The 23,916-nt window shown below is 38.2% G+C and overlaps 2 protein-coding genes across 4 annotated transcripts in view; one reads left to right on the top strand and one right to left on the bottom strand.

Moving 5' to 3' along the window:
• Nucleotides 1–4,019, top strand: part of LOC134137641 (uncharacterized) — a 64,167-nt gene extending 60,148 nt beyond the window's left edge. Inside the window, exons 19-21 of the mRNA XM_062570861.1 lie at nt 475–561; nt 1,813–1,850; nt 3,863–4,019. Coding sequence (XP_062426845.1) covers nt 475–561; nt 1,813–1,850; nt 3,863–3,934 — 197 coding nt within the window. The 3' untranslated portion in view covers nt 3,935–4,019. The remainder of the gene's footprint in view (nt 1–474; nt 562–1,812; nt 1,851–3,862) is intronic.
• Nucleotides 4,020–5,361: 1,342 nt separating this feature from the next.
• ITGB1 (integrin subunit beta 1) overlaps nt 5,362–23,916 on the bottom strand; it is a 47,362-nt gene continuing 28,807 nt past the window's right edge. For 2 of the 3 annotated variants that reach the window (XM_062568929.1, XM_062568931.1), the window contains 9 exons: nt 23,422–23,511; nt 20,763–20,903; nt 20,443–20,645; nt 18,203–18,441; nt 17,322–17,544; nt 15,885–16,117; nt 13,589–13,755; nt 12,692–12,772; nt 5,362–6,590 (listed from right to left, as the gene is read on the bottom strand). In XM_062568929.1, coding sequence (XP_062424913.1) covers nt 12,698–12,772; nt 13,589–13,755; nt 15,885–16,117; nt 17,322–17,544; nt 18,203–18,441; nt 20,443–20,645; nt 20,763–20,903; nt 23,422–23,511 — 1,371 coding nt within the window. In that variant the 3' untranslated portion in view covers nt 5,362–6,590; nt 12,692–12,697. The remainder of the gene's footprint in view (nt 6,591–12,691; nt 12,773–13,588; nt 13,756–15,884; nt 16,118–17,321; nt 17,545–18,202; nt 18,442–20,442; nt 20,646–20,762; nt 20,904–23,421; nt 23,512–23,916) is intronic. The other variant, XM_062568930.1, reaches the window with a different exon arrangement.

The following is a 23,916-nucleotide window of genomic DNA, read 5'->3' as shown; positions in this document are numbered from 1 at the left end:
GCGCTGTGTGTGAAACTTAGAAAGTAATTCAGTGTTTGCTGAACACAGTGATTGTCAGGATCAGTTCTGTGGGGTGAAGAGGCTGCAGTTGGTCTGTACCCTTTCAGTCTGCAGAGGATGGTGGGTCTCTAAACTAAACAGAAGTATCTTGTGACTACCATGTGGCTTGATGTAGGATTGACGTTTCAGACCCTGTGTTTACTGGTCCTGGGCAAACTGGATCACTGATACAAAATAATACTAGTTTCAGGCAGATTTTACATTTTTGTGACTTTTAATTTCATATATATTTTTAACAAGGGGAGTCCACATGTTCTCAAGGCAGTATTTATATTTTCTGTTCTTAATTTTATGACTATTAAAACCAAAATTGGTCCTAAAGAATTGAGAATTTACTTTTTTTTTTTTTTTTAACTATTAAATGATGTGCCATATACTGTGTTCTGATTATCTGCTTTTACATACGATGTACAGAAGGGAGAGTTCAGAAGGCATCAGAAATTGAACTTCCTCAGAAGAGAAAGCTGGTGAAAAAAACCACAGACATTTCTGAGAATAAAAGTAATATTTTTATTTATATTTACAAAATCGTTATATATATACATTCTAATATATTTACAAAAAATCTAAATCTATCCAGTGTTTTAGTCAGTACAAATATAGTATTTCTATTTATCTGAAAATGTTTTACTTCCTTTTCTTATACCACCATGAAATTGTGCTACTGACTTTGCTATGGAGGTTTAAGAAGTTACTGTTCCAATGTATAGGCTTGCTCCTTGAGGACAGGGGTAGCACAGGTTAGCTCTTCAGCTGCAATGCAAAAGCTGGTTTATTGCCTAAATTATTGATGACAATTAATACATAGGAGTCTGTGAATTATGGGTGCGGATCTAGGCAGAGGTTAATGCTGGTGTCTTCTCTGTGAAAATTTTAACTTTCGGTAAGGGAATGAAGAGAGAAGCTGGATCAACAGTGTCTTAAACTCTGGCTGCTAAGCCTGTCAGGTCACGTGTTAAGAGTTCACTTGTCGGAATACTATATACTAAGTTACTTACATCAGTGTTAGAATTTAGTGGTGGTGTTCTCAAACAGTTATGCATTGGATGATATGACATAGAGAGTTTATATTTATATAATTTATTTAAACTTGTATATATATATATACAAGTTCCTAATGGCATTGGTTTGACCTGTTGCCCAAAGAGCTATTCCTAGGTTGAGCTAGGATTTTTTCAGGAAAATTGGTCCAAAATGCTGATATGTCAAAATCAAAATATTTTATGAAAATACCTATTTGATGAACTGTCAAGATCCCTGTTTGTCAGGGCTTTTCCGGGGGAAAAGGGAATCTGTTTTCCTGTGAGTGTGGCTGGCTGTTTCTTCTTCCGTGCACCACTGTTGTATGACCATGAGTCTAAAAGAAGTAAAAGGAGCATCTGGAATGAATGAAGATAGTGAGGGAAAGACCCATGATGAGTGTGAGGTAGGTGGGTTCCGAAGACAGAAGTTTTCTCCTTCTCCGTGGGGGTGTGTAGTGACCAGAAGTCAAGCAGTGTGCACATACTCTGGATAATGGGGTAGGATAGGATCTCTGTAGTTGGCTGTATTGTATAATTTTCATTCTACAAAATTAAAATTTGTAGCAGATTATGTAACTAATGTAAATGTATTTTAGTGTATTAGAGTATCTTAAAAACTATATTATATAAAACATTATATTTTACTATGTTGACCTTATTATGTTAAACATCAAAAAGCCTAAATAAGCTTTCATGCTGGATCTGATAGAAGTACTGGTTTTGGTTTTAGGAGACTCTGATGCCTCAACTCCTTACCAGAGAAAATGGGTAAGTAAATACATTTTTTTCAAAAACATATCATCATTCACTTGAATTCTTTCCAGCAGAGCTTTCCAACAAATTAACTGAATTGAAATGAAATTCTCGAAGAACAGATTCAGTCACGCAAGGAGGTGTTTTATGAAATTTAAGAGTGTTTTACAAAGTATAACTAGCCTTAATTATGGGCTGTAGGGAGTCACAGTGCTTCCTTTATGACAGCTGCTGTGGAGCTGGAAGTAATGTCTAGGTTGTGCATATTTATATACACAATTGATAATGGAGAGCTCACTACCTAATAGGAAACACGGCCTGAGTGGAAAAGAGCTGTGAACTGGTCATATAAACAAAGGACTGCATCAAGAGTCTTTGTGGAGAAATTAAAATAGCGTAAAAAAAAGACTTAACTGTTAAAACGTTTTCTTTCTAAATATCTTTGTATTTGAGCAAAATTCTTCCTGATAAGGACAAGTACATGCAAACATTGTTTCTCTTCAACTTAGCTCTTTTGTAGTTCTAGCCTTAACAAGTAATGGGGAACACTTGTTTTCCCTTTCTGTCAAAATAGAGAAATGAAAGTTTAAACATTTTCTGTGTGTAAACCACAATATGCCTGCTTTTGTTTACAAAAAATTCTTTTGAAATTGAAGTTAAATTTGTTGTAGGTTTGAATGCTATCCCTGTTGTAACTTGATGTTCATGTGCCCTTACTGGGCAGGGCAAGATTCTTTGCTAGCAGTTACTTACGGAGATCATGACTTTTCCCTGGATAGTGTTCTGTTTTTTTCCTATAGCATGGTGAACCCAAAATTCCCAATTCATTATAGTTACTCCTGGCAGCGAGACATAATTCCCTGTAGCAGCTGTCAGCTTCCCTCCTTACAACGATTTTAAAAAACACTAATGTTTAACTGATTATCGTTACTGGCATGACACAAGCTGTCACGGTATTTGAGAATCCTCTCAAAACCAGCTTTTTCTGCTTAACAGTCTTCAAGAGCAACAGTCAGATGTTAACCTGGACATATCAGGACTTTAACTATCAGGATCCTGTCTTGTCTCACTAACTTAATCTGAGAAATTTACTAAAAACTATTCTGCTTCCAAGTGGTGAAGTTTCACTTTGATTTTCAGCTTAGAAAACTAACTGGGATCTCTGTTTCAGTACTTTACCATCAGTCATTTAAATAATCTGAGAATTTTTCAGGTTGAAAGGGGCCCCATATTAGCCTTGCAGTAATGTATATTATTTTCTTTGAGTTCTGTAAGGGCCCATGAAGCAGCAAGATTTGCAAATAAGCCATTATTTCCTCACTCTATAATGGCAGTATTTCAGAAATGTATTTTACACACCCATCATACTGCTTATCTTGAGAACTTTTTATTGCCTGTGAGAAGAATCATCCTGTCTCTTCAGCTTCTAGGGAAGCTGAGTAGATGCGTACTTGCGTTTACAAGATGACTTAATAAGGTTTAGCTTCCAGATTTTTTTTGATAGAAGTGCTTTGTTTAAATGGAATTCCTATCATAGGATTAATTTGCCCTCACTTTAGGTATCTAACCTTTAGATGCCTAAATTTGTGCTGGTCATTCTAAGTGCTTTTAGTATCAGTTGAAAGAAGTAATCTCTGTTGTCTATGTTTCTTCTTCTTCTCCATTAACTGAAAAGGACCAAGAATGACCAACCTGGGCTTAGATATTTAACTTAAAAATGTCTTAGAATAAACCAAATGAATCTCGCTCCGTATTACTTACCTTGCACCCACATGCACAGCTATTTATCTTAATACCATCTAGACTCTGAAGACAAAGATTGCATGTATATGTTCTTTTTGGTATGTACGAAGTTAATTTCTGCTGTCTTGTATCATTATACTATTATTTGCTACAAAAGCTTTTGTTACTAAGATTTTTTCTGTGAGTAACCAAACAACGGAATTGAAGAGGTATAATCGGATATTTTATACAGTATTGTCGTGCAATGCAAACAAATTTATTTATTTATTTATTTTAATTTCCAGGAAGCATTGTTTATTTCTGGGAAGAGTTACCCTTTGCTGAGCTCAAGGAGTCAAGAGGCAAAAAGGAGGTGAAACATCTCTGATAGGATTCTCTCATATGCCTCTTAATAGAATACTTGTGATGGTAAACTTACAGCATTAATAAAAAAAATACCACTCTGTCACTCTCCTATAGCCTGGACACTTCATATTTTATAGCCAATCTATATTTGGGTATATAAGTGGTGTATGACAGTTACAGTTGGACCACTCAGACTGCTAATTCCTGCTGTGCTGTAAAGCTCTGCAATTCAGTCCTTTTATGAATAATGATTATCTACTTAGTACTTTTTATCACATTTCAGAGCAGTAACTTCTGACAAAAGCCTCTCCCGCAAGATTGAGATGTGTTAGTATTTATGGAGCTGTTTGTATTGAATGGACTATGACAAACTGTTGACCTCTGAAAAGGCACCATAGGCATTACAAGATAGACTGGAAGTTACAGCCAAATCAAGCACACTGATTGTCACCAGTGCTAACAGGCAGTAGATCTGTGTGTCATATAAGGGACGCAGGTTTGCGGGAAGAATATAAAATAAAGGATTCTTCATTAAAGAAAGAATGGGCAGGAGCCTGAAGGGGGCTGACAAGGGAATGGACTGCTTTTTTTGGGAGGAAAGAAAGATTTAGGCATCTTCAGGACTATATCCTAGCTGAGTTTAAAAGTGTTAAGAATACTAATGCAAAATACACAAATATATCTCACTGTCCATAGCTATATACACATACAAACTAATTAAAATAGACACAAAATTTCCCAAAGCAAGGTACTATTTGTTGCAACTAACCTACCTCTTTGAAAGGTGAACTGTAAACCACAGCATCTACAATGTAAGAGGTGGAGATACTTACACTGGAGTCATTAGTGGACTGAGAAATGAGTACACTGTATAGTTTTCCTTCCTTTGCTGGACCATCCAGTACTGATTAAAAGTAAATTGAGGATTTCTGTGAACCATGTGACTTGAGTCTGAGACTGTAAGGTAGCTGTTCTTGCTCTAACTGTTCACTGCAGTTGCTGGTGCCAGAATTTCTATAGTCACAAACTAGAGCCCCTCACCCAGGAAAATAGTTTAAAATGAAGTTTAGAAAGAGGCTAGGACAAACTGTTGATCAGGCAAAGGGTTATGGCCAGAGAAGCATCCTAACCAGCAAACTCTTGTTATGTGACTGGCCCCTTTTATCCCCTTATCCCTGTATTTTCCCAGTGCCTTGTTCCTCCTGAACCCACCTTGACACCCCCCCCCCCTTGCTTCCACCCTGAACAGCACATTGTGAGTCCTGCACAATCCCCAGCACCTCTTCCCCTGCATCCCTTGATGAGCTCCTCCTCTTGACTCAGGGTGATGGGACAGTGCGGGCATGAGCGTAAGAAAGTCTTTTATGGCACTGGCCCAAACAGACTTAAATCTGTTTGCTGAGAAGTATCTGTATACAAGATAAAGAGATGACATTCATGTATTTTAAGATACTTTTATTTAATAAATAACTTCAGTAAGAGCACGGTAAAAAGTGAACATCTGTTAAAATAAAAAGGCACTTAAAACAAGGCTATGACTATGAGGCAACCTGAATGGTCAAAGGCAAATATACATGGCACATGTCAAAAATGGTGTGTGACTCACGTCACATGACAAACTATGCAATCTTAGCTACAGGGTAAAGGCAAATTTACAGCTAAGACTGCCAAAGAAGAAAGAGCTTGTGTTGATACAAAATTTTACAAAAAGAATTGCAACCACATACGTTAAAAGTTACTAGAATGGTGACAAAGCACCAGGCTTCAAACCAAGGAAATATTACAGAAGAAAGACATGGTATGACATAAGGCCCTTATTTGTTTTGAGGATGTCTTGGTAAACTACTTCATGATACTGCCACCCAGGACTTGAATTTCCCAAAAAAACAAAACAAAACAAAAACATACACACACACAAAAAAAAAAAAAAAGTTACCAGTCAACAACTTTTTCAGTGATGTCATGTGTTTTAAAGCTGTTTTTTCTGTCTTAAAATTCTTCCCACCACCATTCCTCTTAATCATAATCTAGCATTAAACAATTTAAGTAAGTACACACTTTTCAGTCATTTACACTGCTCATTTCCAACTTACTCAACTTCCTATACACTTAATCACATGTCTAGCAAGTAGAAGACCAGTTATTCATCAGCTCCGTATTGAGTGAGTTTAATTATATCTGCAAACTCAAGCCCTGATTTCCCTGTAAAGTTTAAAATTTTAATACTAAATGGCTAGGCAGAGCCCTCATACTGATTGCTTTAACCATTTCCCTCCCAGTCATGTCATAGCAGTATCACATCCTGTAGAAGACCTAGATTCACAGCACAGGAGGAAAAAAAATATCAAGAAGGCACCATGTGACCGTAGCTGACTAAGCTATGCAGTCTCAAGTTTTTTTTGTCAGACCCTGGCACTGATTATTTGCAAAAAAAATAAAAATAAAAATTACATATGGTACATTTTCAAAACCTGCACAGGAAAACAAACCTATATGTAATGAATTAGTAAAATCACTGCAGTTTGCCCTAAATCTATCTTACTGTGACTACAAAAAAATTGCTATGCTGCATACAGTGTTGTGAAGTTACACAAGCAGTGCTCATTTTCCCTCGTATTTAGGATTGACCACAGTTGTCACTGCACTCTTGTAAATAGGATTTTCACCCTAGAAAAGAAAAATATTTATATTAGCTTTTAAAGAAAGATCTGAAAAAAGCATGGCATTTGTGCAAAGTGTAAAACAAGAATAGATTAAGAAATTACCCATTAATGTTTTGCTCTTACACACAAACAAACAGCTTAAATCAAACCAGGTTTCTCTGTAGCAACTTTAACAAAGGCATGCTCAGCTACTAAAGCAAGCGGTTAGGGCACGATCCTACTCAGCTGATGCCCCAGGTTCCCTCCGAGCTGATGAACTGCGTACGCTCACTGGAGGGCTGAGCAGTCAGCTCAACGCTGCAGCCCCTCAGACTTTTAGAGACGAACAAAATCGCAAACAAAGAATGTTGGAAACCATGACCGACACTTACAGACCACATTCTGCTGTAATAAACATGTAAATAACCTACTTTGTAATACTTTATAAATAAAGGAGAAAGGCTTGCAGTATTTTAATAATACACATTCAGTATTATGTTGAGTGTTTAGCACTTGTCATTCTCATTTTGTTCCTGCATTTTTTTTTTCTGATATGCATAAAACGCAGCTAAAACTAAGACTGGTGCAAATACGGTAGTAAAATCATTATTTCTACTGATGTAAGGTACGCTTACTGAATAATTCCATCTTTCTTTCTTACTGACATTTGAAAAACCTCTAGAATAAGTTTATTTTAAGCTTCCTTTGTTCCGAAGCTTTCTGTATGACTTTTACCTCAGTAAATCTTACTCAGGTTATGGCAAGTCCTTGTAAAGCTAAGATAAGTGATTGATTTAAACTCAAAATGAACAGATAAATTTTATTAGAAAGAAGAGTTGCCACTACATTTCTGTTGATACAGCGTGGATCTTCAGTGCTATATATATTAACCTAAATAAATGTTGTTCGCCAACGTAAAAGTTCTTCAGTGAATATACAGAATATTTCTCGAGAAAATTCAGTGCTACTGTCAGCCTGAATGTAGTTCTGCCCAGAACTGTATCTTGCCCTCGTCAGCGAGAAGGGAGCACTTCTCCCTCTGAAGTACTATCCAGTTAAGATGACTTATAGCACGTTAATTTTGCTCTATTAAATTATAAAGCATTTATAAATATTTCAGGTTGAAACAATTTTTTCCCACAGTCAATTGAAGAAAATCTTCTTCCTCCTCCTATCCCCCAACTCTGGATGCCAGCTTTTGATAGTCTGTTTTGAGTATAGAGCAAATTGGGTCTGTCGAACTTGCAGCTTTAATAAAATAGAATTCCCATAGTTTTGTTCCTTATCCTTCTTGCTAGAGTCAGAAGACTGAATCTTCAAAAAGGACTTTTACTGGGAACTAAGGTTGAATTTTAAACCAAAACTAGATTATTTTAAAAAAAGTTACCCACCTTCTCTGTTAAATGGAGACACCATGTTTTGTAACAGCAGCATTGGTAGAAGAGAGGTTTGTGGCTTTTTTTTTTTTTTTTTTCCTTCCATTTTGTATTATGCTGCTATTTAAGAAAGCTCAGTATAACATTTTCTACCTGGAATTTTGTTGCTTAACCAAAGGAAGACTGTGTCTTGAGCTCACATGAGGATTCAGTGACAGGAGAACTGAAAGGAGTATTCTCAACTGAATCCCAGATGAGAAAGTTTTCCTTTCACTTTTCTTAGAGGTAGTCCTTCAAAGTATAAATTTAAGCAGAAGGCATTATAATACTTAGCACAGTTAAAACTGCAAGACATACGTAAGTCTGATCTTGGTATGTCATGACTCAGCAGAGTTGTTCTACGGAAGAGCCTTATTCACAGGTACATTTTTAATGCCAATACAAACATCTTGGTTCTATCTCCCTTTATTTCCCTTTACAGGGTAATTATACGACCTATTTCAGAAACTTCTATTTATTCACTTCTTCACAGGATCTAGAAAAGCAGTAGTGACTTCATTCAAACCTTATAGTTTTGATCTTTTCTACAAAAATAAACAATAATGAATTAATGAGATCCAAGACTCAGTAACATTTCAGGATGTGCAATTTGAGTACGCCACAGTTGTCCCCTTCATTTTGCAGCATGCCCCACAGCACTTAACTTTAGATGGCAGATAGCTGATGTAAAGTCTCAAAAACCAAGTAACTATTATTTCCCATTAAAATGAGTTGCATTTTGCCTTAAGTGAGCTGCTGTTCTGAATATTTATTTTAGTTCTCAGAAACTGTAGATCATATATTTAAAGGGACATCAAGAGATGAGGCTTGTCTGTTTTTCCAGGGCCACAAACCTGGAAAATCAACTGGGAATACTAGAGAATGTATTACAGAGTGACATGCTGTAACAGAAATACTTCATTCTGCCTCCAACTTCTTGGTCACATTGCTCCCCAGAGCTGAGCGCAACGAGGAACAGAAGTTTTAATAAAGACTTCTGTTAGAGAAATGCTGAAATCTCAATAGGCTATATTCCATGCAGATTAGAAAAGACTGCAGGTAGCTTTTGAACGGTAAGGCGTTACATGTAACAGAGGAGTGCTTGATGCTGAGACTCCTACTGCTCTATCTAGAGCATGTACATCATATATTATGTAATATGTTATATTTTAATCTTCAACATATACATAGTTCTTAATCTTCAGCATTTTACCAAACAGACCACCTCCAGCACATATAAGGAGGTATAGATTTGGATGTTCTGATTTATAAAGCGAGATAACTTTTATCATGCAGTGCAGGAACCAGTCTGAAGCTCAGGATTAAAACTCGAAAGTTTGCAGGGTGCAGTTCATACAATTAATTTTACATTTGGAACCAGGTTAGAAATGCAATCTGCATGTTATGACTGAATATTTATTACAGTGCTTTTCAAGAGTAAATCAGAATTTGAAACTTGCATAATCTTTATTTAGCACGTCCTATTTATAAGGAAAGTAAAATGCTGTTCTGTCTTTTCTCTCATTTGCACTTTATGTCACTGTTAGAAGCACAGGGTGGGAGTTAGGTCACTCTGTAAGACACTGAAGTATCTCAGTTTCCACTGTAAGTAATGGAGATCCACCAATACAGTCAAAGCTATTCAGCTTAACCTAACCTTACACTTGTTCAGCTAAATAACACTTTCGGCTCTACTGGCTATAATCAGAATATTGTCACCCAACCAGTTTGCAAGTCCACCCTGGTATCTTCTGTCAGATGGGCAGTGAGAGCGCTAGCTTTTCCAACAGAAGTTGGTCACCGGATCTCAGCTCTGGCTTGGAGACGTTGTCTACAGATAGCTTATCATTAAAAGTAATAAGGAAATTGAGTCTAAACATCTACTAGTCTAACACCAATCTGGCTTCACTTAGGTCATCTCACAGCTATCACATGCAAAGAACTTTCAGAAATTAACAATCTTCAAGATTTTTAATTGGAGATTAAAATATAGTGTTCTAAACTTCCTGTCAAAGACAAATACTATAGTTTTTTTTAAATATATCTGTTTCCTTCATGTCAATGCAGAAAATACTCAGGTTTAAGCATGCAAAGTTAGGGAAAACACTTTTGCCACATGCCCTTATAAATGAAAGTATCGTGCATACTTGAACCAAAATGGAATTGACAAACCACAGCTATAGGCAAGATACAAAGAGTTGAATACATTAGAATAAAGCTAGAGGTATTAAAAAAGTACCTACAAAGAATAAAAAACTACATTCTTGCAACAGTATTTAACTAGACTGGGCTGCTTAGAGGGTAAGTTTAGCCTACTGCTGGGTAAAGACATACTATAAAAGACTACTACATAGGATTTTTGCTTATCATTTTTTCAGTGGTCTGTTTCAACAGTCACCTAAACTACCTATATTGTGGGTTTAAGTCCTATGTCACCATAAGAAACTGCATTCTAGAATATTTAAATTTGTACAAATATATTGTTCAAGAGCTGTATCTTACTAATTTCAGCTCTCATAAATGGTCATCATTATTTTTCACCAATATAATACAAGTCATCTGTCAACATGTAAATATGGCAATTGCATCAGAGGATAAAACAAAGACTCAGCTTAAGGGCAACAGAAATGACAGGATGTCATTACTGCTACTACAAGACTACAGGGGAGCTAACCCACTATTAAGGAAGTTTATTAACAGTTCAAACCTCAACCGGGCAGGCAGTGAAGACCGTAAGGTCAGAGAGCAGTGGAATGACACCAAAGAGCATCTGTGCTGCAGGCCTAGAACAAACTGACTCCAGTTGAAGCTAGCCAGCTTGAGCATCAACTGCAAGGAAGTTGTGGTAACGGCTCCCTCCCCATGGCACACCCGACACCGGCCAAGTATTCAGGACCTTGTCCATCGCACGCTCCGTGCCGCAGCAGTTCCACTCATGGTAATAACCATGCCACATACACGTCTGACTGCGACCAGGCACAGAGAGGGTTACAGAAACTGCAGTCGGGTTTTGTGTATACACACAAACCTGGATACAATCTTCACAATGAGTGAAATAGGAGGAAAGGGGGAAAACCTTTCTGGAAAAAGTACATTTTGCGGTGAAATGGCAGCACTGAAGACACTAGACCCTGGAAGAGTCATGAGGGAGGAGGAAAGAACACAGAATGGAAGTTACACACCAGCTGGGCTGTTAAGATGCTGGTCCTACATGTAGCAGAAAATAAGCAAGTGAAAAGCAGAAAAAAAGATAACAGACCCTTAACCAGATAGACTATGTAAAATGTTAGGATGGAAAAAGCTTAATTTTCTCTCCAAAATAATCAGCTCTGAGAAGAAAAATGTAAAGGACCTGAATGTGGTCAGAGTGACAAGCAAAATAAACATTTTTACAATCAGTTCTGGAGAGACTGGTAAGTGAGGTGACTGTAGAAAGAAAAGGAAGGATATTTCATTAACCAAGAGCTCAGAATGCTTGGCAATGTTAATCACAATGAAGACAGATAAGGAGTTCAAATATCCTTAACTCCTGCTTTCTCCACTCATTTTTCCTTTACAAAATCAATTTTTGAGTAAAACACTGAGATAGCAGACAGAATAAAAATGGAGGTTCAGATCCTTGCCTTTCACTGGCCCCTACAAAAAACCCTTTGAAATTTAAACAGATGTGTTGCCTTCTTCACTTTCTCAGATCCCACTTCCCACCGTGATCTTCCGTATCTCTTGATACTCTTCTGACACCTTTTCCCCTACTCATCCTCCCTTCCTCACTCCTTCCCCATCAACTGAGAAGTCCAGGGGACAGGGAGAATACCTAACCTAAAGCACACAAGAAATCCCTCGCCAAGACCACCGAAGATACCCATTCCCTCTGGTTTACAGACTTGCTCCTCTGCATGGTGTGGTTTCTCCTTGCTGTGTGTGATGAGAACAGAAGCCAGCATTTCCTCAAGAACTGTGAGGTACTCAGTCAGTTTAGAAGGGACTAAGAAATCAGAGGAAAATGTAACTGGAGGGGATGGGAATACTTCCTCTCGTACCCTGCGAAGGCCCCCCAAGCTGACTGAGATACAAGGACGATGACATTGCCAGTTTCACTAAAACTGGATGGAAGAGTAAGATGAAGTATCAAATCAGTAAGGTATATGCACTTCACAGTTTAAATATAAGCTTGTTCTGTGCTAGGTTAGTATGACAAAGCAGTTAATAGAAATCTGTAATGCTGCTCTGAGTGTTTCCAAAGTTAGGCTAATGAATATATTTATAGGCTAGGAAATCTAAGGAGCATCTAAAGCAGCTTTGCAAACATACCAACTTCAAGCAAACTGACTGCCAGTTTGAAGAAGTCACTGACAACCTCCCCTCACCTGCCACCTCTGGGCTTCTCAATCCAAAGAGCTTTTCTAATTCAAAGAGATTTTTATATACGTAAAATATATATATCTTCAGGTAGCTCATTAAAAAACCCCACACTTGTACAATAATTTTTAAGATGCTACTTGTGATATTAGTAAGCAAGCAATCTTGCTGTCAAAACAAATGAAAAATTTTCAAGCTGCATTCTGTAAAACCCCAGAATCAAAGCAGCAGTAGATAAACTGAGCAAGACTCAAACTGTGATTAACAGACTGTGACATACAGTGAGTTTGAAAAGTAACATGCAAAGGAAAAAAAAAAAAAAAAAAGGAAGAAAATGAAAGAAAATACAAACTGAGACTTAGAGACCAGCTTTACGTCCATAGTTTGGATTCTTGAAATTGTTAATAGGGCTCTTGTATATTGGATTTTCTTGCTGAAGTAAAAAAGATGGTCAGTGTCGAATAATTCAACAGGAAAAAAGAAAGTAACATTGTCAACTATCACTAAAAAAATCATGCTATATGTACACAAAAGTGTTAGTATTTTTTTTCCTAGTATAGAATGAATTAATTTAAGCTTAAGAGAATAAATAAAAAATATTTGTATGAAGCACACATGGGCTTTGATTTCTACAGAACAGCAGGGAAGGGTTTTGATTAGCAGATTCCTAAAATTTGCCCATGGAGGGAGAGAGCCTGTCAGTGTATGTAAGTCTAAGGACTATAGGCTTATCTTTCTTAGGCAATTTTCTGTTGACAAGGGGTTGGGAAGATTTCAACACACCAGTACTATCTATGATTTTGTGACCAATTACTGAAATCTCCCAACCAAATTTATATGAATATGTACAAGATCTCTTTCACAAGCATGAAATTTTCTTCTTCCTTTCTTACAGAGTAACTTACCTTCTGACAGAAGCTGTATGTATTTTAATTGTATGTTGTAGAGTGTGATGCAACTGCAAAGCTCAACTATTCTGTCTTCATCACATTTTCTCCCTGGTATTTTATTTCAACGTAAATTACTACTCACTTTTATCACCAAAGATGTACTTCTCAAAGAGGAGGATTTTTTGCGATTGGTAACAAATGGCATATGTTTAAAAACAGCTTAAAATAAGGTTATTTCTGTATTCCAGTTTTTTGCCCTATAGAGAAACAATCTGAAATACTTAAGGCACATGAACAAAAGTCTTATATTTTTCCTTAACTACTGTAACTTTCATACAAGTAAAAGCCTGTTGACTTACCGTGTCCCACTTGGCATTCATCTTCTCCTTTTCAAATTTAGCAAACTCTCTTCTGTCATGAATGATCATTAATAGTTTCCAAATCAGTAATAATGCAAGTCCAATAAGAACAATTCCTGCAACCACACCAGCTACAATGGGGATGATGTCAGGGCCACTGGGGCATTCTAGGGAGAAAAGCAAGTGAAACATGATTTTACAAAATGGTACAGGCAATACATATCCAGATGCTTTTAAAATTGTATTTTGTACTAAAGGCAGTATTTGAAGCACCGGAGATATGCTAATACCATTTTCACATCACGAATAAGGCTCAAATAATATAAATACTGGAATTGATACATCCTGTAGTTATTTTTCCAGCTTATTTTTCAATTCTTTTAATGTTTTACCTTATCAGCAATGCTATTCATGTTCTGATGATAAAGTTTCCACAGAGCTAACCCCTTAAGCTATTCATCTAGGTTACTTCAGGATAAAATAACTAGCAATTATATTTTCAACAAGCAAGAGCTCTTAGTCAAGATGGTGCTGGAGGGATAAACTAGTTAAGACTACAAATGCAGATTAACAAAATAGTCCTCACATACCATATGAATAGCTTTACAGAAAAAGGATGCTTAGTTTTACTTCAGACAGCTGTATTTATTACTTATCTCTATATATTAACAACTAGCACTTTGCTTCTGTGAGATAAGATTTTTATGATATTTCCTCATCTTGAGAATTGATCTCTGCTAAATTTAAAAAAGAAAAGCACTTCGGTAAAAGTATCATATGCCTTCAAAATAAACAAAGTACATGTTCAAAAATAATACAGAGGAAAAGCAATTTAAAGCGACTGGCAGATAGAAGTAATAGTTCTCTAAAATAACCCCCAAATCTTTCATTAATATAAAGTTCTCAACAATCACGAATGGAGCGAGGACTTTTGTGGCACTCAATGCACAGAATGAAGCAATCGGAAGCAAATAAATGTACCTCCTGCACTGTCAGTACGAACGCTGCTGCCACACAGGCTGTAGACTCTTAACCTTGGCAGCTGCCTCAAGTGGGGAAGGATCTGCCTGCAATCCTTGGGGAGCCCGTGAGGAGCAAAGACGGGCTCCATCGCTGTATGAACAGCTCCACCTCTTTGGTGAGATCTGCATCGCACTAAATGCTGGCGCCTCCTGGTGCATAAAGGCTTCATTCAACTCGACTAAGCCAACAGACGTTTATACGTGAAGCAGAATCAACTCCAAATGGATAGTGTATGTGCTGGCTTGTCCTAAAGATCTTGAGACCCATCTGCTTTTTATGTTTTGGACTACATTTTTTCAGAACTTCAGAATTTAAAACATTCTTAAAAGAAGCCATATCTATTTTTAAGAGATACTAACTACCAGACTTGTACTAAGCTGATCACCTAAATGACCAGTTCCTGAAATCCCATGAATAGAATACAGCTCTAGCCTTCTCACACACTAATAAGGTGTATATTTCATATCAGGCTTATAAAAGTCAGAAAACCACACATTACTAATGTGCAAGAACAGAGCTTCTGCATCATTAGATGCAATGTCCAGGGATCTGAATTAGCAAAATTTCTGGTAAATAAGTGGGAAATTGTTGATCAAACTATAGGTTTGTCTACTCTTGTAGAGTCTTTTAATACAACATACTCAAGGAGAGCTGACTATTAAGGGCTTAATATTAACTAAGCAAAAGGCTTTTCAGACCTATTCTTGAAAGTAACTGAGCTACGTAAAAGCAAAGGCTTTTGAAGTCAAGCAGTCTGCACCACAGGCAATTTTATTTTCCTGTGCAAGGCTGGTTCCATTTTATTAAAGGACAAAAAGAAAACTGAAAAAAAAAATTGACACCCCCACCCCCAACACACCCCACTGCTTTAAACCTGTAAAACAATCCCAGACAAAAAAAGGTATCAAAACTTAGGTATCTAGGATTTGTTACAGGATATGTAAAACAAGCAAAAGTATACATGGAAAACAAAATGGAAACATGAAATACTCGTTCAAGTTTACATATCTGATTTTTTAAATTTACTTTAAACAAAATCTGTTTCTGTCAGTCTAACAGGCTTCAAAAAAATGGATCTAAAGAATTAAAAAACCCTAGACCTGAAAGTTTTTATAAAGCTACTCAAGTCCAGACATCCACAACTCACATTCAGAGTTAGTACCTCACCTGGACTGTATCTAACCACATCAACCAGAGCTACCTTGTAGAACACGGCAACTGGAAGAATTAACAACAATGGTGAAGGGAACATAGACAAACATCACATTTATACCTGGGGTTTCCACCACATGGACATTGGCTTCACCGTTCGAGTTGACAGAGTACGTGAAGTAGAACCAGCAGTCATCGACATCCTTCTCTTTGCAGTGAGACAACGGATCAGGCTGTCCAGGCTGTGGCAACTTGTCTCGACTTTCTACCCGTGTCATGTTGAAATACATACATTCCTGAGAACATGTTTCCTTCTTTTCTCCCTTATTGAAGGCTCTGCATTGAACACAGTCCCTGTGGAAATAAAAACCAGAGCAATGCTTTTAAATATGTGCACAATAGATGTGTAATATTTAATTTAAAGAAATAAAAATCCTATTGCCATAAAGGTCAGAAAAATGAGTAAATAAAGCAACATATGGCTTTTGCAAGCCAGAATGTTTATGCACCCTAAGATTAACAAAAAACAAAGCAAAACAAAACCCTTTTACTAAAAGTCTCTTTCACTAAAGAACCCACAAACTTCAAAGATAGATCGAAATCTGCAAAGCAAAGAATACTAAAATTCACAACATTCACCAGCTAAAATATGAATACTGTCTCAAAGACGGAAGTATAGGAACAGGTGATACACAATGAAAAGATATCTGAGAGACTGGTGAGTTAAGAAGAACAAACTGAGTAACAAACCTTACAGTGCGGTATCACCGAAGTAAAGCAGACTGAGCAGGATTTTTATAGTAAAAAGGAAAGGGCCCTGAAAGGCAGCTGCACAGAGCTAGCAGTCACTGCAGTTGCTAATCACAAACTTATTTCAAAACGTTTCCATGCAGAATATCCCTAGTTTCCAAAAGCCTGGCATTCCAACTTTATTGGCCCACATCTAGATTTAATGTTCAACTTTCACAATCATGACTTCTTTCAATAGGTTTTTAGAATGTAAGTTTTGAAGCAATATAGAACAGGAGTTTTTTAAAAAAAAGCTTAGTTGAAATTTTAAATAGTCTGAAAAAAAATTAACGTGATATAGCTATACTTACTCTTGCTACATTCATTTCAAAAGGCCAAGATACTACTTACAGTCTGTCATATTACAGACCAGTGTCCCCTCAAACTCCGCAGAATGTTGGCTGCTGACAATCATATATGAATAGGGGAAGACTGAAACCTGCCCCAGTAAATCTGAATGCCTAAAACTGATTTAACATAAAGTACACACTTCTGTGTGTAACAAAAAAGGGCAGGGGGAAGAATTTTAGTAGTAATTAGTCTACCTGGAACTAATCAAAATTCTGTATTAGTAATGTTTAGTTTGTAATTCTTAATTATCATCCAATCACTTCTATTGTCCAAAGGTATGATACGGTATCTCTACATTTCAGAGCAGAATAAAGCCCAGTATCAAGGCCTTCATTTTCAAAACTGTGCATACATAAGTATCACAAGCCCCAATATAAAGCACTTGGGAAACTACAGACTTGACTTTACAGGTACTTACTTGTGCTCTGCACAGACACCAAGGCAAGTCTGACACATTTCACACGTGGGGCCTTGGAATTTGGGATCTGTACAGTTACAAGTTCCACATTCACAGGTTCCTCTTCCGTTGCAAATCTGCCCATTAGATGCCATACATGGAAGAGTATCCAAAGAGCAATCACAAGCACTGCCAGTGAAGTTGGGGAAACATTCACACACTCTACACTTGCAGATACCATTTCCTGTGTATTAGAAAGGTATTTCAATGAATGAAGCTTAACATAAAACATGCAATCTGTGACAGTAAGAAACAAATGCTTATTGTTTTAAGATAGAAACATGGAAAGAAAACAACACTAAGGAAAGCTGATCAAGAACAGTATACTGTGATGGCCATTCCCTAGGAGTAGACCGCATCGAAGTACAGCTTCAGTTATACTCACACAGAGGCCCTGATTGATGGTGTCTTTGAACATACCACGACATAAGCTTATAAAACAAGATCCAAAAAGGTAGCGAATGCAGTACCAACTTAACTTCACAACACAGAAAAATGAACCACCTTGGTCTCCCTAAAACACTATTATTCTGCTGCTGTAATTACTATGACCTCATTCACCCCACAAAACTTTATGCTTTGTAATAAACAGCAGAAGTCAAGTTCATTGATGTCATACCTTAGAGCTGTGATTTGAGGAAGATGAAATTTGAATTAACATTCTATATTCTCATGACCAAAGACAAATGAGTGTTCTACCACTAGGCAAGTGTTTTCAATTACTATAAATCTGAGCATATTCTCCTTTCTCTGTTATCAAGTAGCTATGTATTTTTGAGCTACAGACAGACTTGTAAATTGCTGGTCAGTTTTTCCTGCTGAAAATGGAAATAATTTCTTACCTCCACAAATCAAACCATTCGATCGATCACAGTTGAAGTTATCACATTCGCAGTATTTGCCAGAATACACTTCATTGGTGTTTTCTCTTTTCTTGCATACACATTGCCCACAAATGCATTCTCCATTGTTACTGCATATTTCCGTACTGTTCTCCCTCCTACAGTAAGCATCCATATCCTCACTATTCACTTCATCTGTACTACACTCACAAAGTCTTCCAATACGTCCTTCATTACATCTGCAAGGTAGAAACACAACTGAAAGTGTAAATACAAGTATTGTATTGCATATAATAAAAAGACTGCAAAAACAGTGCAGGTAACAAGAGCAACAGTGACTATTTTCACAAGGAATTTTTGAGTTCAATTTTAAAGCAGATTCCTAGCAGATATCTACCTAGCAGTTCTTGGAGCTGCTGGAGATAACTGGACTAAGTTGTTCCTATGCTGATTATTTGTTCCAGGTGAGAGGCTAAGTGCCACCACCTCTAACTAAATTGCCATATAAGCAATACTAATGGGCTCTCTAATGTGACAAAACAACAATTACTTTTAAGCAGCAGTGACTTTACATTGTAGCTGCTGTCATCTCTCAAGGAAAAAAATTCCTCCTGAGCAGCAGTTAGGCATGGGAGATGATGATCTTCAGAGTTGCTGAGCACCAGCAAATTCAGATGGCATCTCTGGGGCTCTGCTTAGATGGGTCTCATTATTAAGGTTAAAATATTACAAATCAATTGGCATCATCAGAAACAACTGACTGAAGTTATTGTCAGGTGTCAATCAGAGGTAACGCTTCCATCAGGAAGCTGCTATTGTTGCAAAAAGCTGTTCTTATCCACAGGTCTTAGGCCTTATGTGAAACCACAGGGACACTAGGGACAGTGATACAGAGCTCAATAATTCTTCTATGGGCAAAGATAATTTTGCTTTCTTTATTTCAGCGGAGTACAAAAAAAAGACAGTAAAATGAAGCAATTTAAGCAGTGTTTATGGCCCCAAATGGCTTACTCCTCAATTTACTGAATAATAGGAAGGTAGGGAGCCTTACTCTCAAGGCCTTCCAACATTCAATTAACTCCTGCCATCAGCTTCACTAGATAGATGTTAGTCAGTCCAATTCTAGAAACCCTGCAAGTTTAAAGTCAGCATCTTTTGCTCTATCTTTAATAAAGTCATGTATTAAAACATGAGAAACAAGATCTATGGTTTTATTTTTCAATTACAGTTCAGTGAGCAGGACAAATACAGCTTTCTAAAAATCTGGATTTAGTTTTCTTAGAGAAGTACTACATTTCAATCTGCTCTTACCATTCTCATTCTCAAGGGTTTCCAAGAAGAAACAAGTTTTTATTTTTGCTGTAACTTTCTTGGAAAATAACGGCTTCAACCTGGACTTACTAGGTTGATCTTCAGTCTTCTGAAATTCTAAGATTTTGCTTTACTTTCTTTGTGTGTTATTCCAGAAATCCAGTATCATTTTACTTTATTTTCAAATATATAATGAGGAGTATATTTTTAATCTAATGCCTGTGATAGGCAGTAATGAAAATAATTCTTGGTTGGAAATTTCAAATGCTAAGTATAGAAAAATTTTATATATTCTGAAGGATTTAAAGCTATATACAATTACAAGGAACATTGTAGTATGGCCCCAAAAGATTACAAATAAAGCAAGGAAAAAAGATTACAGAAGTAATTCAAATTAAAAGGTTTTCGTTTTACTACCGTTGACTCTTCCCTGGTATGAAACGATTGGTGAGACTCTGAATAGGATTTCCTACCAAAAAACTAGGAAGCTTTCAATTTTCTTGAGATCAGCAACCTTCATATTTGAAGGACAAAATTAGATCAATACTAACACTTGCAAAAATATCATAAACTGCATCCATTCATAATGCCATAATTTTTCCATACTACATGGATCTTAAAATTAAACCAGGAAACAGAAAATCAGTAGAAGGTATGTCCTTTAAAGGACAGGCTCAAAAGCACATTCTAATTCTGACTTGTACAATAGTACCAAACTAATGAACAATCCTTTCAATTTAGACATATGGATTCCTTACAGAAGTAAAACACAACAGCAAAACATCCTAATGTAAATAGAGTCATAACACTAATTCTTGTCCTCTCACTCACAAATATTAAAACAAAACAAATTAACTAAGGAAACAAAGGTTTTGCTCATATTTCCCCTTTTCAAAAACAAACAAACAAAAAAATGTCTGCTTACTTACCTGCATGCACCACATTCAAATGTTCCGTTTCCCTCATGGCAGGCTGGACTATTAGCTTCTCCTTCGCTTTGACACAGACATTCACAGACGAACTGAAGATTGATTTCCACTTCTTCAGTGAAACCCAGTGGTTTAATTTTAATTGTTTCATTTTGTCCTTTCTTTGGACATTCATTAGCTGTTACACTAATCTCAAATTTAACCTGCAAACAAAATTAATCCAGCACCACATTATTAAAAAGTTTTTTCTATACTATTAAAAAGTGTTACATATTTTCTGTGAATTTTATTTTTGAAAGCAGTAATATACTTCAAGTTACCTCATCTCCAATTGAAATGTTAGAGCATTTTCTTCCGTCTTCTTGTGTGTCATTCACACCATTCTTGCAGTAAGATTTATAACTGATTGTCACTCCTTTTGGTAACTTACTGTTCTCTAGGATAACCTCTGAAGAAAGGGACTAAAACAAAGGTTAGTTATTAGCTAACTTAAAATGGAGTTGTAGAAGTGTTCTGCTGAAGAAAGACATTTTACAACTATGCACAGTCTAGGTACCAATTGCAAGCACATACTGGAATTAAGAACACCAATTCTGCTACAAGCAGAAATGAGGATGCATTTGCCTTGGAATTCATAGAATAGAATCACAGAACTAGTAAGGCTGAAAGGGACCTCTGGAGATCATCTAGTCCAACCTCCCCGCTCAGCAGGGTCACCGAGAGCATGTTAGACAGGGTTGCATCCAGGCGGGCCTTGAAGATCTCCAGAGAAGGAGACTCCACAACCTCTCTGGGCAACCTGTGCCAGTGCTCCGTCACTCTCACAGGGAAGAAATTCCCCCTCACGGTCAGGCGGAACTTCCTGTGCTTCAGTTTCTGCCCATTGCCTCTTGTCCTGTCACACGGGGCAACTGAAAAGAGTTTGTCCCCGTCCCCTTGACACCCTCCCTTCAGGTACTTGTACACATTGATAAGATCCCCCCTCAGCCTTCTCTTCCCCAGGCTGAACAGGCCCAGCTCTCACAGCCGTTCCTCATAGGGCAGATGCTCCAGTCCTCTAATCACCTTCATAGCCCTATGCTGGGCTCTCTCCACTAGCTCCATGTCTCTCTTGTCCTGGGGAGCCCAGAACTGGACACAGTCCTTGAGATGAGGTCTCACGAGGGCTGAGTAGAGGGGCAGGATCACCTCCCTTGACCTGCTGGCAACACTCTTCCCAATGCACCCCAGGAGACCACTGGCCTTCTTGGCCACAAGGGCACATTTCTCGCTTATGGTCAATCTGTCATCCACCAGCACTCCCAGGTCCTTCTCTGCAGAGCTGCTCTCCACAAGGTCAGCTCTCAGCTTGTACTGGTGCCTAGGGTTATTCTTCCCCAGATGCAGGGCCCTACACTTGCCCTTGTTGAACCTCATGAGGTTCCTCTCCGCCCACCTCTACAGCCTGTCCAGGTCTCTCTGAATGGCAGCACAGCCTCGGGTGTGTCAGCCACTCCTCCCAGCTTGGTGTCATCGTCAAACTTGCTGAGGATGCACTCTGTCCCCTCATCCAGGTCACTGATGAAGCAGCTGAACAGGATGGGACCCAGGACTGAACCCTGGGGGACACCACTAGCCACAGGCCTCCAACTAGACTCTACACCACTGATCACGACCCTCTGAGCTCTGCCTTTCAGCCAGTTCTCAATCCACCTCACTGTCCACTCGTCTAGCCCACACTTCCTGAGCTTATCTAGGACGACGTTATGGGAGACCGTGTCCAAAGCCTTGCTGAAGTCAAGGTACACAACGTCCACTGCTCTCCCCTCATCTACCCAGCCAGTCACTACATCCTAGAAGGCTATCAGATTGGTTAAGCAGGATTTCCCCTTGGTAAATCCATGCTGACTACTCCTGATCACCGTCTTTTCCTCCATATGTCTGGAGATGACATTCAGAATGAGCTGTTCCATCACCTTTCCAGGGATGGAGGTGAAGCTGACTGGCCTATAGTTGCCTGGGTCCTCCTTCTTGTCCTTTTTGAAGATTGGAGTGACATTGGCTTTCTTCCAGTCCTCAGGCACCTCTCCAGCTCTCCATGACTTTTCAAAGATAATGGAGAAAGGCTTGGCAAATCCGCCAGCTCCCTCAGTACCCGTGGGTGCATCCCATCTGGGCCCATGGATTTGTGGATGTCTAGCCTGCCCAGAAGGTCTCTAATCCTATCCTCCTACACCAAAGGAAAGTCTTCCCTTCTCTGGACTTTTTCCCCTCACGTCCAGGCTCCAGGATTCCTGAGGGCTGCCCCTAGCAGTGAAGACTGAAGCAAAGAAGGCATTCAGCAATTCTGCCTTCTCTGTATCCCTTGTCACCAGGGCCCCTGCCCCATTCAGTAGTGGGCTCACATTTTCCCTGGTTTTCCTCTTGCTGCTGATGTACTTGAAGAAGCCCTTCCTGTTGTCCTTAACATCCCTTGCAAGACTCAATTCCAGCTGGGCCTTAGCCTTCCTCGCTGTATCTCTACATACTCTGGCTGCATTCCTGTAATTCTCCCAATTTGCCTGTCCCCTCTTCCACAGTCTGTGTATTTTCTTCTTCTGTGTGAATTTGACCAAGAGCTCCTTGCTCACCCATGCAGGTCTCCTGCCCCTTTTGCTGCACTTCTTACTCATAGGGATGCACCGCTCTTGAGCTTGGAGGAAGTAACGTTTGAATATTAGCCAGCTCTCCTGGACCCTCCTTCCTTCTAGTGCCTTAACCCATGAGACTCCACCAATTAGGTCTCTGAAGAGTCTGAAGTTCGCTCTCTAAAGTCCAGGGCTGCAATCCTGCTATCAGGGTACTTGCTCAGAAATCCACTACAAACATCTTCCTAGGCTACTGCATTCACTGCTGGCCTGCAGGACTGCCTGAGGTGAGGCGTGCCTCCCTCCCTCCTACTGCCACAACAGCTTCTAAGCAAGAAAAATAAATACTACACACACAAAAATCTGAACTTACATTGTACGCATCTATGATCAGCTGAATCACATTGCTGGAGTTTGAAGACAGTGTTCCCACTGCTGATTTTGGTATTAGATTTTTCAGTTCCTTTCAATATTCACAAAGAGAAAAGGAAAATTACAATCTTTCCTCAGAAGAAACTACAAAACTGTACTATAAATACCTACACAGCAATGTAATACTATAGTGGAGTCAGAATTAACTACTTCAAAAACAAGGCTTAAATGTTATCAGTGGTCTTCATGATTTTTGAAATCATACAAAGCATTACTAGATTAAAGGAAGATATCCAACCTCTTTTTCCACCCCCTCTGCATTTTCACTTTATATTTGGTAATTAAGGAAAGCATTCATGTTTTCATAATAAAACTTTCTCTTGCACAAGTTAACCACATATACTTCAAGATCATACATAAAAGCATAGTGCATCTAGTGCATTAGAAAGAGGCAGGTAAAAGATAATTTCTAATGGATGGGAAAACAAACAACCTC

Source organism: Rhea pennata, chromosome 2 (assembly GCF_028389875.1).
Source record: "Rhea pennata isolate bPtePen1 chromosome 2, bPtePen1.pri, whole genome shotgun sequence".
Lineage (NCBI taxonomy): Eukaryota > Metazoa > Chordata > Aves > Rheiformes > Rheidae > Rhea > Rhea pennata.
The sequence above is the reverse complement of the archived record's forward strand: the minus strand, read 5'-3'. Positions and strand labels throughout refer to the sequence as shown.